Source organism: Ostrea edulis, chromosome 6 (assembly GCF_947568905.1).
Source record: "Ostrea edulis chromosome 6, xbOstEdul1.1, whole genome shotgun sequence".
NCBI classification, from domain to species: domain Eukaryota; kingdom Metazoa; phylum Mollusca; class Bivalvia; order Ostreida; family Ostreidae; genus Ostrea; species Ostrea edulis.
This window is the reverse complement of record NC_079169.1, coordinates 3,704,849-3,717,304: the sequence shown is the minus strand read 5'-3', so window position 1 is coordinate 3,717,304 and position 12,456 is coordinate 3,704,849. Positions and strand designations below refer to the sequence as shown.

Genomic DNA, 12,456 nt, shown 5'->3' with positions numbered 1-12,456 from the left:
ACAGTGTGATGGACAAGTACAGAGTGATGAAGAAATACAGAGAGACGAAGCGGTACAGATTGATGGGCCAGTACACAGTGATGGGCCAGTACACAGTGATGAAGCAGTACACAGTGATGGGACAGTACACAGTGATGGGCCAGTACAGAGTGATGAAGCAGTACAGAGTGATGAGACAGTACAGAGTGATGGGCCAGTACAGAGTGATGGGACAGTACACAGTGATGAAGCAGTACACAGTGATGAGACAGTACAGAGTGATGGGCCAGTACAGAGTGATGGGACAGTACACAGTGATGAAGCGGTACAGAGTGATGAAGCGGTACACAGTGATGGGACAGTACACAGTGATGAACCATTAGAGTGATTGGCCAGTACATAGTGATGAAGCAATGCACAGTGATGAAACAGTGCACAGTGATGAACCATTAGAGTGATGGGCCAGTACACAGTTATGAAGCAGTACACAGTGATAGACTAGTAGAAAGAGAGGAAATAAAATCAGCAGAGAGAAAAAAGGAACAAAGACAGTTGGACAAACGAAGGTGGGATTATCTATAGACTGAATAAGTTCCTATATGAATTATGTAACAGTAATGATACAAAACTGTATTTATTTAATTAGAAGCATCCCACATCTAATTGCTTTCATAATAACAAGTTTTCAAAAGAATGTGATTCATGTAAACAAATGTTGTCAAACTAAGTTTACTTTAAAGATTGTGTACCCCGACTTTACTTTCAATAGTTATCCAGATGGCACTTACATTCAAGTGGAACATGGACTTGATATTTATCCTGCTGTTGTATGTAAACTTTAAAATTTATTCGTTGCATATTGAGTACTTTTTAATGATAATGTTACAATTCTATTAACCCGTTTATATTACAAAATTTCTGTCTTAGAATTTTCAGTATTATTTGTATTTTATCTTTTTGATATGCTACCTTCACAAGATGTCTATGTTGAAATATTTGTTTTATTTGTAACATGTAACAATCTTTCATTTTTAAGTAAAATGCAATACTTATTTATCACTTTTTATCCGAGGTTTTCAGTTAATCTGTAGGTGGAAACTGTGGATAGTGTGATCCTTTTTAGACAATTACATCAAATTGTTTTCAAACTTAAGTATTTTTGTGCAGACGTTGATGTTAAATTTCCTTCAAATTGTTTTTCTTTCCTTTTCACATGAACCAGGTTGATGGTTGGCTATGGGTGAAATATTTCCATGAAATCAGGCCTGGCCAATGGACCATGCGTGACGCTACCTACACCATCCTTCAGGAAGATGTCTGTGGTGTCCTTAAACCACCAGAGGTTGCACAGAGTGACCGTCGGTTTTGCTATGTATTTCAGGGCAAGTAATACATGTAAATACAAATGTTTCGGGAATGAAATTATGATTTTGCGTTTTAGTTAATATTAATAACGCAACTTGGAACAATTTTTGTAATAAGTTTAATTTACTTCATAATATTTTGTAATTAACAAAGATATTCTAACTGTATATGATACTCATAGTCATAAGTTACATTTTTCACTTTCAGATTTGGATAACTGGCAGTGAGCAGTGAACTGGCAGAACTTACATTTATATTTACATTGTTACACCATCTGTAATGTCTTGCCATGAGTAATTAATATACTCTGTCAATTGTTGACAATAGCAACAACTTAGTCTGTCATTTGATGACAATAGCAACATGGTGATCTGTAAGTTGCTGATGATAGCGACAGAGTGGTCCGTCAAAATTCTTATTATAGCAAATTTGATAATTATTAAATCTAACAATATCCGAGGGTTTCTACACTTTGTAACAAAAGTTATTTAAGAGATTTGAATAATGTTTCATATTTCTTGGACATAAATATACTGTATAAGCTTTACTTTTCAAGATTTTCTCATTTCCTTTGTTGCTATTGCCATAAAAATTCCGTCAATATTCTGTCAAAATGTTACATTAGCAACAACGAATTTTTAAATGTCAAGACCGGTGAAGGGCTTCAAATTTAGGCCTATGCTCTTAGCGCTTACGGCCATTGAACAGTGAGGGTTCTTTAAATAGCGTGCCACACCTACTGTGACACGGGTCATATGTTTATAAGGTTTTTAAGAGGGATCGACCCGTGACATTCACACCTGATGCCAAGCGTTTGGCAATTGAACTGTCACTACTTAGGTCTGTCGCGGCCGGGTTACGAACCCCGACCTTCCGCATGCGGGGCGAACGCTCTAACCTCTCGGACATCGTTGCGGTATAATTGATGCAAGGTGAAGATAACGAACAGTGATCAATCTCATAACTCCTACAAGCAATACAAAATAGATAGTTGGGCAAACACGGACCCCTGGACACACCAGAGGTGGGATCAGGTGCTTAAGAGGAGTAAGCATCCCCTGTTGTTAAACTGATGTTAAACTCTCAATGGAAAAGAATTAAAATTTTGTGCGAATATGATGTAGACCTCATCGTTTGGTAACGTTAGGCAAAAGTGAATGAAATGATATATATCGCACTGTAAAACTAACATATCGTCAATTACAGTGTATCATAACTTCCAGCTCCTGGGATGTGACCTTGGCTTTCAAGGTTAGAAGGAAAGGTATTCATTACACGACTTTTTGTTTCTAATACAGAGATATATTCTTTAAAATTTGAATTTTTAGCTCTAATACCGCGAAGAGTCGAACTAACCATCATAGGGAGTGATCGACCCATCAAAGGAGATACTTTGGGGGTACTACACGAAAGTACTGCTTATGATCTCACACCAGAGAATACTTTATTATCACATCATGTAAAAGGACATATTTGTAAAGAGTACAAGGCAATATTGGTCAGAAAACATTTTGATTGTTTATTTCTATGAACATGTATGTGAAGAATTTCTTAAAGACATTGTACTTTAATTTATGCTTAAAGGAATTGTTTAGCCTTGCACTAAATCTAACAGGGGACGGATATTGTAATGATAAGTAAGTATCATTTTAAAATATTTTACAGTAGACTTAAAATAACTCTATTGTAATAAGATACATTGAGATACACCAAGACATTTTATGAATTGTGATGATATATACTTGTTTATGGCACGTTTAATGATAACATGTCTTTTAACATACAAGTACAGGGGGCATGAGATGTTGCGCGAATTATAGAAATATTTCAGGAAGATGTGAACGTACGTATTTGTTGTTATTAGAACGGTTGAGATTTCATGTCTAATTCTTGTAGGAGAATGCCTGAAAATTGTGTCTTGGGTTTTAGGGCCGATTCCACATCAACACGTTTTACAAACATGCATCGCAATTTACAGGCGTTAGTATCGTCGACTGGCCTATTTCGGTGACTGACTAGAATCGGTGACCTTTTATTTACATGTGCGCGTTTTCGTTTCCGGGTGTTGATTACGTTATCAATTTCGCCGTAGTGTTTCCAATCGTACACAGAGCACGTCTTCAATTTTTCTCCGAAAATGAACTACTGAAAGGAGAGTATGCAAGAAATCAACACGAGCGCCCCAAAATAAGACAATTTACTTATTACTTTTTCAAGGAAACCTTCAAATTACTATAAAGTATACCAAAAGTCTAGAACTCCACTATGTTATGTTATTCATTGACGTTTAGTTGCACATCCCTCCTGTATATATGTTTTACAGTTACAAACTTTTGGCAAACTTATATTAACAACAGCCACCCAAATAGGTGACGCCACCGTTTTAGGACCACACAGTGACATGTTTTTGTTACGAAAATATATATTAACGTACCATGAAATAGGAATTTTTGGATGAAAGTAAAGGAATTTAATTACTTTAAAGGTTGGTGTATTGTTTATTTATTTAATCCAAGTGATTAATGAGAAAATCGCGGTTTATCACTAAGGTCACCGAAACTGGTCAGTCGACGATATAGACATGATCTAATTATCCTCTGCATCAAAGAAAGATTGTGTTTTGTTATTTCAGAATTTTTGTTTCATTGAATAATTTGAATATATAGTGTATACGGTCAAAACTGTGCAATAAAAACATAAAATATTTAAAACACGTCTACACATTACACTTTATGACAACCGCAACCGAAAAAAAGAAATGTTAACTTCTCCATTTTTGGAAAATATGTCCATAGTGTGAACACTTCTCTATTACGTTTCCGCTTAGTTATTGTCTGAATACTTCTACATCGTGATAACGATTGTCCATTGCGTTGGAACTAATCAAATGCACTAAAACCTCTCAATTTTTGTCACATTTTATCTGTTCTTTTAACACTTCAGTTTTGTTACATGTAAAACTTATACGGTACCAATTTTGATGCACCAGATGCGCATTTCGACAAATAATGTCTCTTCAGTGATGCTCAACCCAAATGTTTGAAATCCGAAATAACTATGAAGTTTTAGAGCTAAATATGGTCAAAACCAGCGTGCCAAAAAAGTGGAGCATGTAATGATTCTCCATTGTGATAATATCTCTTCACCATGTTAACATTTCTATATTGTGTCAACAAATTTCCATAACACGCTTCTCATGTGTTAACTTGTTCTGAAGTCACCTGCGTTTCACTACATTCCTATCTTTTTAATTGCATGAGTTTAGCGGATACAAAGTTATTATATATCAAGATTTGGTTATTATTTGTAAACAGCATGTCTAGGATCATATGGATTGCACTGTAATAGAATTTGCCCGGATGGATATTATGGACAGGGATGTAAAAGGAAATGCAACTGTTTGCCAACTGAATCATGTCATAAAATACATGGTTGTTCAGGTAAGTTTCATTCTTGTGTAGAGTTTGGATAAACGAAAAACGCAAATTTCGTTAAATTCATTTTATTTCACTTTAAACTTGAAGATCGTGGCATCTCTTCATCTTTAAGAGACAGAAAAAAAACCTAGAAACAATATACAGTAAATAATGTCTTGCATATAGAATGTATCTTAGGGATATTATCTAACCATATTCGGAATTTACCCTGCTCTGTAATGAAGAAAAATGTCGCTCAAGAGAAGACTCTTATTGATACACAAATCATCATTAGAATAAACAGAACAAGTACAGTGGGTAGATAAACATTAGGACCAGAAGCTTTTCCAGTGATTGGAATCAATGTTTTGAATAATTACAGCACTGACAAGTAAATCATTATCAACTGTACTTACGTGTACTTCTCAAATGAACAAACCGATTTCAATGTAGTAATGTTCAGACAATCTTCAGCTGTTTTGCTGTTTTCAGAAAGCGAAACAGGGGATATAACGACCATAGAATTTGCGAAATGCTGACTTCAATCGAGACAATTTTTTTTATCAGTAGTAACAATTGACTATACACAGAACAAGTTACTGCGTATCGAATCAGTTGAGATATATATTTTTTAGAATCCATATTTGGTTTATACCACTTCATATGTAGTCGCACAAGACGTTTGAAGTTTATCCTTCACAGCTGTTAATATTTTCATGAAGAGAAAAGATAAGGGCTTGGTAGAATATTTACTGGATCCAGCAATATATCTTTGTAAGGGTTTTTAGGAATTTAGTATAGGTACAGTAACTCATATCATAGTGATCTGGTTTGCTAATACAACCTACCATTAAGTAAAATGCTGTCTGACGTGTTTCATACGGAATGTTAAGCTGTTCTTGGCACATTGATTTTAACTACGGATAGTTTTATTTACCTGATCAAGATATGGGACTCACTGTGGTTGTGACCGGTCGACAGGGGATGCTTACATCTCTTAGGCACCTGATCCCACTTCTGGTATATCAAGGGTTCCTTGTTTGCCCAACTTTCTATTTTGTATTGCTGATAGGAGTTATGAGATTGATCACTGTTCGTTATCTTTGCCTTTCATGATTAATGAATTGTGTGAACCCAAGAATATTTATGTTTGTTTCCAAATTCATTAACTTTTATGGCGACTAGTTCATGTATGGATAGTTTACATGTACATGTATATGTATTACACATTGGGGTTCTTATCTCTTTTTTCTTTAATGGTTACAAATATATGAATATTCTTGAACCCCAATGTTTGATACGAGAGAGAACAAATCTGTTTATCTTTTTATGAAAAGCTCTTTCATGAATGCAAGGTGTATATGACAAAATGTTCCTCATGCATCTTCCCTTGTTACCGTTAGTTGTTGTACTTAAATGCAATGTTTATACATGTTTGTGCTCCTAGGGACCCATTATTTCCCAAAACGTTATCTGTATGTACGCTCTTATTCAGTATTGGTAGTTTACACATATTGTAATGTATCCGCTCTTAGAAACCCTCTATTTATTGAACGTTGAAAGTTTTACATCCGTTTTTGAAGAAGGTACACTTAGTCTTTATTTGGATTTTTCAACAGCTGAATATAGACTGAATTTTATGATTATGAATGTTGCCTATCACAGGCTCTTTAAACCAGCACGGGTCATTGATGATATTCCTTCCAAATCATGCCGCGAGTTCCTTAAGCTCAAATTTACAAACAAAGGAATATATGCCGTCAATATAAGCAACATTCTTCTTCATAAAAGGGTTCAGCCGTGTATTCCAACTTATTTCAAGTTCAAGTCTACACCCTGTATTTCCTACAGCTATACTTCTACTATTGCATCCAAACTTCTTAATTATCAGCAGACTTTGCAGTGCCTAGCTATAGACCATCTTATACGTAATCCACCAAAGTGTTCTTCATCTTCTTTCAACTATAGTCCAGCTGGACATGTCATTACTAGTGATGGTGATATAGTTGAAAATGACATTTAGATATATCGAACGACGTTTTGTCTATTAACAATGATAACGTTCATTCACATGTCGATTCTATATATCCATGTGAGCTCAAAATAAAAGACACCAGAGTTGTCCACTTCTGCTTCATACGTAGATATTTTATTGAAAGTAGACATTAACGGCAAACTGACAACTCAACTCAAATTTATGTAGCAATATTCCATTATCACCTGGATATGGTGTTTATATCTCTCAACTGATTCGATACGCAAAAGGTTGTTCTGCATATAATCAGTTTTAAAATCGAAGCAAGCTACTGACAAATAAGTTGATGGTACAGGGGTTTCAACAGTCGCGATTGAAGTCAACATTTCGCAAATTCTATGGTCCTTATGGCGATCTAGTTCTTCAATACAACCTATCATTGGGTCAAATGCTGTCTGACATGTTTCATACCGATTGTTAGGCCGTTCTTGGCACACTGATTTTGACTACGGAGAGCTCCGTTTACCTGATCAGGATATAGGGCTCACAGCGGATGTAACCGGTCGACAGGGAATGCTTACTCCTCCTATGTACCTGATCCCACCTCTGGCGTGTCCAGGGGTCCGTGTTTGCCTCACTATCTATTTTGTATTGTTTACAGGAGTTATGAGATTGATCACTGTTCGTTATCTTCATGTGAGAGTCGGACTGTCTTTACACATCTTCTACAATGAGTTTTGCTGAAAGTTTGATTTCCAAGGTCATAGAGTTTAGGTTTTCATCTGTTACTGGTTTCATTCATTACAGTCCATTTCCCCTTTATAAACTCCTACATACCGATCACGGATCCATTTAAACTTTCCAGGTCCGCATTATGTCAGAAATGTTCCTAGCAGTATTGAGGTTAAGGAATTCACCCCAGTTACCTGTGTATGATTTTGAATTTTTAACAAAATGCATTGACCGTTTACTTTTTATCTTAATAAAGGTTATGTTATGCACATTTACCTTTTAGATGTAACTCCTACAAAATTGAGACCTGTTGTTTGTTTGTACATGATTATACATGGATATAATATTGAAATCATTTCATCACTCATATTGTTCCTTCATTGATTTCAATAACAATGGTGCAAAGTACAGAAATGATGCGAAATCACGTGAACCTGAATGTTTGATTCCGCAATTAACACTGCGATGAATGTTTTATTCTCCATATATTGTTAATTATGTACTGGCAAATACATATAAGAGTTGATCAAAACTATGTTCGAGGAAGTAAAGACGACATCTTGATATACTTAATTTTCCTCCTGATATATTTAAGGAAAAGCATTGTCAAGGGTTTATTAGCATATCACAACGGATAAAAATGAATAAGAATAGAAATAGGAAAGTGTGTATTCTGTGATTTTCAGCCTGCATAGGATCTTTTGGAGAAAACTGCAGTGAACCCTGTCCTTTTGGATTCTTCGGCATTGATTGTCTTGAAAAGTGTAACTGTAGCAGTGATACGCACTGGTGTGACAATATTTCCGGTTGCAAGAATAAAGATACCGGTATATTATATCACACTTTTCAAAAGTAAGATAAAATCAAAATGAATTGATTTCAATAAAAAGAAAAGAAAACAACAACCACTCAATTTAAGCCTAGTAGATTATACTATAATTATTCAATATTTGTTGTCACATATATTATACATATATAATTATTGAATATGTGTATTTGCACTCACGGCTACTGTGACCTGTCGACAAGGGAGTGCTTGATTCCACCTCTGGTATATCCAGCAGTTCGTGTGTGTCCAACTCTATTTTGTATTCCTTATAGAAGTTAAAAGATTGATCACTGTTCGTTATTTTCACTTTTCATGATAAAGTTTTAGATGGAATCAATGCAATTAGTCCTTCCTATAACACCAAACTAAACATGTACACATATGTGTATATAGCGGGCTATCTGTATTGATTTTCAGCCTGTAGAGGATCGTTTGGAGAAAAATGCAATGAGCTCAGTTCTTTAGGATTCTTCGACTTTAACTGCAGTAAAAATTGTACCTGTAGTAATGATACGCATTGGTGTGACAATATTTCTGGTTGCAAGATTAAAGATGGTGGTATGCATGTCACACATGTTGAAGGTAAGATAATTTTAGTACGATTTAATATCAATAAAAACATTCAACGGGAGTAATTTAGTACACTCGTAAATCTAGTAGATAGTGTTACAATTATTTGAAATAATATAAAGTATCAGATAGAATCAATGGAATTACTGCGAATATAATAAAGAAGAAAGTATGTATATGCAAACCGTACAAAGGGAGTTAAAAAAAAGTTTAAGACCATATCTGGAATTTTACACCGAAAGGATACTCGTGAAACCAAATATACATATGCGAAATATTATGCTTTTCAAGACATGGATAATCGGATTCGGATAAACAAGATAAAATGTTTACTGTAGCCTTCGTGACTGTGGGATGCTTTATTGGAACCTCAGCATTTTATTGTATTTACTGTGCAGCTGGTAAGTTACTTACAATTAATTAACAGGTAAATTCACGAATTTCCAATGAAATTGAGCATACATTCGTAGTCTTTTAAAAACAGAAACTACAAAGACAAGAACATTCTATCATGGCAGGATGAGCGATGAATTCATGTAGCATATATTGCATGATTCAACATTCCATTTTAATTTGATTTAGTGGCAGTACATGTATATACAGAGATTAATGAAACACATTTGATAAGAATTTCGAATTTTGAAAAAAAGAAGATATGAACGTACATCTGTCGTTATTATCAATTTTAATTTTACTATTTCTAATTAACGTATTGAACGTAGAATATGTTGTCCAAAGACATAAATATCGGTTGGTTAGGAATAGAATATTCTTTCGATGCTATATTGTTAAATGAAATATAAATTGCATATTTTTACACGTACATAAAGTTCTCTTTACATTCTGAAAGGTACAGCAAACGAAAATTGACAACGGATAACTCCGTTTACCTGATCAGGATATAGGGCTCATGGCGGGTGTGGTTGGTCGACAAGGGATGCTTACAACACTTAGGCGCCCGACCCTACATCTGGTGTTTCCAGGGATCCGTGTTTCCCCAAGTGTCTATTTTTATTGCTTATAGGAGCTATGCGATTGATCACTGTTCGTTATCTTCACCTTTCATTGAATAGTAAATTGAATGTTACCTTGCAAGATGAAACTTTGTCCTTATAGTAAACATTTTACACAAACTTGTATAAAGTTACCATGGAAGATAAAACTTGTATACCTTATTGGTCTACACATATGTAAGTAGCAATATACCATAATCATCTACATATGGTATTTATATCTCTCAACTGATTCGTACGCAAGATATTGTTTTGCGTATAGTCAGTTTTTAAATCGAGGCAAGCTACTGACAAACAAGCTGATGGTACAGGAATTTTAACAGTCTTGTTTAAAATCAACATTTCGGAAATTATATGGCTGTTATAACGATCTAGTTTGCCAATATAACCTATCACTGGGTCAAATTATGTCTCATACAGATTGTTAAACCGTTCTTCTTGCACACTGATTTTGACAACGGTTACTCCATTTACCTATTCAAGATATAGGGCTCACGGCGGGTGTGACCGGTCGACAGGGGATGTTTACTCTTCCTAGACACCTGATTCCACTCCTGGTGTTTCCAGGGGTCCGTGTTTGCCCAACTTTCTGTTTTGTATTGTTTATAGGAGTTATGAGATTGATCACTGTTCGTTATCTTCACCTTCATGTAAATCTGTTTAAGTGAATATTAAACGTATCTTTTGCTAATGAGAAATATGTATCTAGATAATATATCACTTTCACCAAAGTAAGCACACAATAAAGGTTGTGGGTTTTCATATCCTTCATCCTCTAATTATTGTGCTAGTTGAACAAGAGAACCCCTTTGCAATGGGAGCCCCGATGACTACGATTACTTAGATTTTCTCCAACATTACATACAACCGCCAGTGTCTAATGTAAGGAGGGATTATAGCAAGTTGATCCCAAATAGACCAACTACTTACTTTACATTCTCAATTAATGCTTTGCAATAGTGTTTATTAAAGAAACACTAATTACATGTATATTCATTTGCGAATGTTTGTTGCAATCTATTTATACATCAATATAAATACCCCAGTGGGACACAGGTAAACGCTACTTGCCTATCAGAATGATCTCCCTTAGAACCTGGCGCGACTGCGCCCCCTCAGGTATACGTCACTGGTAGAAACACGCCTCCTGGTCATCCCGACAAGACTGAGTGCCACGCAAGAAGATAAATTCAAGTTTTGACTAGGACACCAACTCTATACGACCTCCCTGGTAAAAACCTATTACTACCTGGGACTAATACCCCAAGGGATAAGCCCTAAAGCTTGTCCCTCAGGTACCACTGCAGTAACCCTAAAATCATCCCCAGTGCTGAGGATGAATAACCCAGAGTTTTAAACCAGAAGTCCTTGTTTTTGGTAATCCCCCAATTCTTCCAAATGAACTTGTTTATACAAGATCACCCGCCACCAACGCGGTATGCATGTACATACTTACTCATGTATGCACATACCTGCACCTACACAGTCAACTTATATAAATAGTATTCACCTACCGAACCTGATGCTGAAGACATAAATTAAACTCAATGCATGCAGAAGAGCTCTCAAACTATATCATTCAAGAATAATTACTGTACATGCCTGCTTACTTCTCCAGAAATGTTTCAAGATCCTCATACACATATTAAGGAATACTGAAATGCGTAATTATTTCACATGTCTTTCGAGACAAAACTGATGGTTGGATGTCTGATGACCAGACCTCCTTCCGATTTCAGAAATTGTTTGACGTTAAGATTGACGTTATTGCGCACGGAATGAATCCTGGTGGCAGACGTGGCATTGTACCAATGTAACCAAAGTAACATGTCTGACGAAACATTTTACATGTTTGGGACCAATAACTTGCATCGAAAGAATGAAAATTCAATACTTCGAAACAATTCCTATCCAGGCAAGATACCCAAATCATAAGAACCTAAATGTACTACCAAGTAAGTTGGAGGATTAGCCTTTAATTCTTGAACATAATGTTCAGATTTAGAAGTTCTTTTATTAGCTATATGCACAAAAGCCCGATTGTCAATATGGAATAGTATCCTCTTGTTAGCCAGCGACTGACCTCACACTAATATCGCTGAAAAGAACTCTGTAAATGTTATGTCGCACAATATACCCGTTTCCAAACATATGCAGCCATCTACCGAAATCCCACGTATTGTGAAAAAAATATTTCAAAACCCCAGGAGATGACAACGGCACTATCAGTAAATGACTGGAGTGTATCATTCGAGACTCATAGTTTCTCATAGAAGAGAGTCACAGCATTATAATGGTTAAGAAACTCTAGCCACATGACTAAATCTAATTTTATTATGCAAATTGTAAACTTAGAATCAAATAAAAAGCTTTGATTTGTTTTCCGTCTCTTGTAGAAGTCTTTGAATAAATTCGGTTTCATAAGAATATAAAAAAAGGTCAGCTAACAAAAGATCACAATTCGTCGCCATGAGAATTCCAATGGTCATCACCATTGCTGGTGAAGGGCTGCAAAATTTAGGCATATACTCAGCGCTTATGGCCTTAGAGCAGGGAGGGATCTTGATTGTGCCACAC

At 35.6% G+C, this 12,456-nt stretch overlaps 1 protein-coding gene across 1 annotated transcript; it reads left to right on the top strand.

Moving 5' to 3' along the window:
- The first annotated feature begins 2,859 nt into the window (after nucleotides 1–2,859).
- LOC130047069 (multiple epidermal growth factor-like domains protein 11) lies at nucleotides 2,860–12,312 on the top strand. Its single transcript, XM_056141273.1, has 5 exons — nucleotides 2,860–2,981; nucleotides 3,132–3,187; nucleotides 4,659–4,784; nucleotides 8,154–8,294; nucleotides 8,714–12,312. The coding sequence occupies exons 1-5, from the start codon at nucleotides 2,872–2,874 to the stop codon at nucleotides 8,929–8,931; spliced, it is 651 nt and encodes a 216-aa protein (XP_055997248.1). The 5' UTR covers nucleotides 2,860–2,871; the 3' UTR covers nucleotides 8,932–12,312.
- Nucleotides 12,313–12,456: the final 144 nt, after the last annotated feature.

Excerpts from the sequence above, each read along its gene's own strand:
- LOC130047069 (XM_056141273.1), top strand. The coding sequence starts at position 2,872 with ATGAACATGTATGTGAAGAATTTCTTAAAGACATTGTACTTTAATTTA. Across the intron at positions 2,982-3,131 it reads GACGGATATTGTAATGATAA|TACAGGGGGCATGAGATGTT; the intron begins GTAAGTATCATT and ends TTAACATACAAG. Across the intron at positions 3,188-4,658 it reads TATTTCAGGAAGATGTGAAC|CATGTCTAGGATCATATGGA; the intron begins GTACGTATTTGT and ends ATTTGTAAACAG.